Here is a 5,280-nt window from a genome sequence, read left to right as displayed (position 1 = left end):
CAATTATACAGATAGAAGATATCAATTTCGCACATTACTGTGAGTATTGAATTACATATAAAATAAAGTATAAGTTTTTTTTCCATTGCAGGGTTATCATTGCATGTGCTGTTATGCACAACATTTGTAAGCGGCGCAACATTCCATTGCTTGACATTTTACAGAATGCAGCAGGTCAGGGATGAACCAGGGCGTATATGCAGTGCCCCAAGAAGGAGTGCGTTACAGGGAATTTGTAGTCCAATCATTTTTTTTAATGTAGTAGAAATGCAATATAGACTTGTACCATCTCCATATTTTTACGTATGAGAAGCAAATGCATTTGCACTCATGCCTTATTTCCATTTGGAATCCCATTGTGACATTAATGAAATAGTTGCATTTGGTATTTTGTGTTTGTATTCAATATGTGTGTTCATCTAATTAGAAAACTTCATATTCAATTAATATCTTCTATCATGCCTTTAAAATTCAAAAGGTATTACAAGGAATTACCAAATACCATTTAATGTTTATGCTTTCAAGCTTGTTGAATAGAATGAACTGCATGGTTGGACAAGGTCATTCCCAGTGATTTATTTTGGTACAATTTACTGCCTTCCAAAGGCCGTTTCCCCTTACAAAAAAGGTCCATTCCCCCCCCCCCCCAAAAAAAAAAAACAAACAAAAAACAACAACATTTTTTTTAGATTTTTCCCAATTTGATAAATGCAAAAAGTGAAAACAAGTAAATTTACCATTATATTTGCTATTTTAGCCCGATTTTGTAGTTTTCCCAAAGTCAACTTTTTCCCCCAATATGCAAGGCACAGGGGGTAAAAATAATTCCAAGACTAATAATACACACAACTTTTATATGCTATTGTTATTTTGTCACTTAAACATTTTATAACAATATATATTAAAACACTGAAATGAATCGCCAAGGATGGAGGGCATCTACTGTTCAAATGTAGTATCTCCAGTTCTTTTTAATTTAAACTTCAAATACTGGATCTGTAGCTTCAGTTGTTTGGCCATCAGCCTTTCCACCTCCGTGTGGCAATCACAGCAACAGTTCTTTCTGTAAGTGATCGACATTAAATATCAAATTTCAAAAATAAAAACAGCTGGCCATCTCAATATATAAATAGTGTTTTATTTATATAAATAAACACCATCACATTTGGCATCCAATTAAAGAATTTCAAAATTCATTCACTGTCAGAGCAATGCTTTGCAGAAAAAAATGAAGGAATGCATTCATTGTCATTCATTATATGCTTTATGGTGATTCATAAAGATTAATCACTGAAACAAAAATGTTTCAAACTTTCTGAAATTGCATTGAATTACGGACATAACAAAAAGATAAAATTGTCAGGTTTCACTCATATTATATTTTTAAATGAATCTTTGCTGACACAAGAGAGGCAATATTTGCTGTATTTTTAACAAAAGGATGAAACAGACATTGACTTTGTCAATCAGTATATGTTGTATGATTCCATATAGCATTGTTTATATATCGTAAAACATACCTCTTTACAGGGCCTTGAGATGGTGTCAGGGCGGGGGCTGGAGCTACGAATACTGGTTGTTCAATACTGCAATAGAAATTATTAAACTTTTTAAACTCTCCATGTTCCTTTTTTAAAATGAAACACATGTTACCTACCATCAACCAAATTGTATTTAAAATGTGTTATGATTATGTTCTAACGGGTAGCTTAGAGTAAATATCTTATAACACAGCAATATAACACAACAAGCTTTAAATACTACCTCTGTGACAACCTCTGTTCCTTGACTCTTCAAAAAGTTTTCACATTTTTTAGACAAAGTGTTATAAAATATTAATTGCTATAACATTAAGACAATACATTTTAGTTTAAGTAGCATCATCTCATATTATTATATTAAAAAAAAATGTATTATATTTAAGGAATTGCAAATAATTTGAAATAATGATGAGATGCAGATATTAGGTATCTAACCGTGTATGTCTTTACTTTTCAATATTAAAGCTGCATTCTCACAGGTAAACAGTTTTGCCATAGGTTATTTTTTGTCGCAGAATCAAATGAGTTTGACATGAATGACTCTCATATCTCACAGGTGACAATTAAAAATAAAAGAAGTCAAACAAATGGTTAGCGTGTGAGATTGCAGCTTGAATGCATATCATACTTCAAAAGAATCCTTCTTTAAATGGTGTACCTGATAAGCATGTTGAAGGTACTGTCAGTAGCCATAGTTGCGGCTCCAACAACAGAGGCAGTACTCCTGCCAACATCATCCATCACAGCCTCTGTGACGAGGCTGTATTTCGAAGGCACTGGTCCCATCCCTTTAATCAATGAATTAACATAATGATAACACGTACATCATACATTGCATGCAGTTGATTTTCAACAGATAACAACGACAAAAATACACAGTACAAGCCCATTAACTTTATTTGTTAAGCCTTAATAAAACACATTTGTTCGGGTATCTTTTTTGCCTCGTATATTCCATTTATTATCGTATACTCATAAATTTGTGATTACATTGATAAGAATATAATGGCCATGCATGCATACATTATACAGTAGACATTCAGCATAATGATGTCGGTTGGATCTATCGTTATACTTTAATGATATTTACATTGCATAAAATCGAAATCCATGTTGTTTTATTTAATTTTAGCCATTTTTTCTTTTTATTTACTATATTTACTATTTTCTCGTGTTCTAGTACATTACCAGTTCTTAGGCCCCGTACTTGATGCATTGGTTGCCATGATTCAATCATGATGAAGATGTTAACTGATTCAAATTAAAGTGAAACAAATTTATTTTCAGGTGGTTTTACAGGTGGTTTTATTTTATGATTTTTTGTCAGCTTACCTGTGGAGCGCGCACAGATTGTCCCACTTTTTTCCAAGTGGTCTGCATCTCGTTGCTCAGATGCAGACGCATTGAACTTGGCCTGGATCATTTTCCAGCAAGCTTTCTTGGTCTGACTGGTAATTAATTGACTGACTGGATGCATTGTTGATATCCAGCAAACATGACCATATCGGGCCGATGTCGGCTGAATATCGGCATGTCGGCCAGCGTTTGCCGATATGGGCATATTGACTGAAACATTGTATGCGTAATAATACTGTACGGTTTAGATTCGAATGTTTAAAAATAAGTACATAAACAATAGCTTTTATTGTTTTATGGACAAAACACGTTTTATAAATATATCAATATCGGGCCGATATTGGCCCGTATGTATACGTAGTATTGCTTCAATGAAGATTTGTTGCAACTTTCACTAGCAGTTCATTCCCATTGCGATTAATAAATATTTAAATTAATTATCATTAAATAATAAAACCAAATTAAGTTTATATGGTTATTTTTAATTAATTCTGTAATTAAAAGATTCAGTTCATGTTTATTTGATTATTATCTACGAACTTATTTAGTTTAATATTCACTGCGGTATTTGTGCCATTTCAAAGAGAAGTTGAAAGTGATTAAAACCAACATTAAGGTAGCATGCGAAATCATGTGCACACAAAAGCAAAGTATTACATTGATGATGTGGTTGGGTTTGAACGATTAATTTATCTGCTTCAATTGAGCCGGATCTTCGCGGAAAATATACCGTGGCCTAGTGGATAAGCGTCCGCCTACGGAGCGGGAGGTCGTGGGTTCGATCCCTGGCCGCGTCATACCAAAAGACGTTACAAGTTGGTACAAGTAGCTCCCTTGCCTGGCGCTTGGCATTTAAAGGGTAGTGCTTGGAAAAGTGGTGTACTCAGTACTGGTTTAACCCAGGAAAGTTGTACCCCGTGTATCGGTGCTTTACACCGAGCACGTAAAAGAACCAAGGGGTCTCTTCGAAAAAGAGCTAGGGTCTCGCACCCGGACTTCCTTGTATCCCACCACTGTCTCTTCAGCGTGCTGTCCCTTCAGCAAAAAACAAAGGACCCCGTTGGAAATAAGTGCTTGCACTTTCACGGGTTATCCTTGATCGCAAGGTCTAAAGAAATACATACATAGCGTGGATGGGGCTTAATCTAATCGCCCTAGGGTGCGGGGGTATTTGGTGGGGATTTTATATGAAGGTAACCTGTATCAATAAATGCAAGTATACATAAATAACTGTGCAAATCTTTATGTATCATCCAAATATGAGTACCTTGCAGGGTGAATGTAATTTGTAAAAATTATACTAAGTGAGCTTTCAAGATTAGCTTTCCAATCGCATACACAATGCAGTTTGAAACCTGGATAATTAAAACAAATCTTGGTTGCAGACCATTACTATTAAATATTTGATAAGCCACAGACATTATAAGGTGCAGTTTAAAGGGGCTGTACTCAGTATGATGAAAAAGCGAAAATAAAAGAAAATTGTCGAAAAATGACATAATCTTGGTATCGATGTGTACAATGCATTGAAACATACAAACTGACGTACCACATAGTTTACAAATAATTTATTAATAGCAGTTATTTCGTATTGTTCCATTAAAAAATATTATTAGGTATGTCTACCGAGTAGAATTCATTCCTTATGTGTGATTTGCTGTTGATGTTATCACGTGATATTACCAAGTTAGGTATATATCTGAAATATTCCACCCAGTAAGAGAAAGTCTTCATAGTAGAGTGGATACGACATTGATCTGCAATTTTGGCGACCCCGGTTCGAACCCGGTCTGCGACTCGATTTCTTTTACATTTTGGTATTTTTTTTTACAATTACGATCTCAAAGAGTAAAATGTTTTATTAAAAAATTGCCCTGGGATTCGTTACAGAAAAAAAAACTTTTTTTTGTGCCAATCTGGTGTACAGTCCCTTTAATAAAGAACAAGGGAAGCCAATGCTGTATTAAATTTGAGACAAACAAAATGAAGACGGTACAAAGTTCACAAAGTGTGAGCAATGTGAGAATACCTTACATAATTTATAAATTTGCGATTCAGACAATTTTAATGCTAGAAATCACAAAACATCGTTCCCTTGAATTATTCCTGTCATAGTCTAAACTCATAATCAAATTTCAATATGGACTGCATTTGAAATAATTTTACACAGATGAAAAAATGTTATTTTTAATGATAATAATAATAAGCACAATATATCCTTTATGTGACCTTACATTTTAATGAATTTATTCAGATCATAATTAAGTGTAAACCGACTTTTCTTGCACTTAAATGTGAACAAGTATGCTTGGAATTGAACACTAAGGGAAACAAATTTCGAAGTATGAAATTAAATGAATCACAAAATATCATCAAAATTATA

The 5,280-nt window shown here is 33.8% G+C and overlaps 1 protein-coding gene across 1 annotated transcript; it reads right to left on the bottom strand.

Moving 5' to 3' along the window:
* Positions 1-695: 695 nt before the first annotated feature.
* Positions 696-2,964, bottom strand: LOC128215312 (uncharacterized). Its single transcript, XM_052922013.1, has 4 exons — positions 2,874-2,964; positions 2,200-2,329; positions 1,521-1,586; positions 696-1,063 (listed from the first exon to the last, which is right to left on the bottom strand). Exons 1-4 carry the CDS (start codon positions 2,962-2,964, stop codon positions 940-942), a joined length of 411 nt encoding a protein of 136 aa, XP_052777973.1. The 3' UTR covers positions 696-939.
* Between the last annotated feature and the right edge of the window lie 2,316 nt (positions 2,965-5,280).

This window comes from Mya arenaria, chromosome 13, assembly GCF_026914265.1.
Source record: "Mya arenaria isolate MELC-2E11 chromosome 13, ASM2691426v1".
In the NCBI taxonomy this organism is placed as follows: Eukaryota; Metazoa; Mollusca; class Bivalvia; order Myida; family Myidae; genus Mya; species Mya arenaria.
Note: the sequence above shows the minus strand (reverse complement) of the source record. Positions and strands in the feature narration are given on the sequence as shown.

Excerpts from the sequence above, each read along its gene's own strand:
- LOC128215312 (XM_052922013.1), bottom strand. The coding sequence starts at position 2,964 with ATGATCCAGGCCAAGTTCAATGCGTCTGCATCTGAGCAACGAGATGCA. Across the intron at positions 2,330-2,873 it reads AATCTGTGCGCGCTCCACAG|GGATGGGACCAGTGCCTTCG; the intron begins GTAAGCTGACAA and ends CATTGATTAAAG. Across the intron at positions 1,064-1,520 it reads TCTCAAGGCCCTGTAAAGAG|AAAGAACTGTTGCTGTGATT; the intron begins GTATGTTTTACG and ends GATCACTTACAG.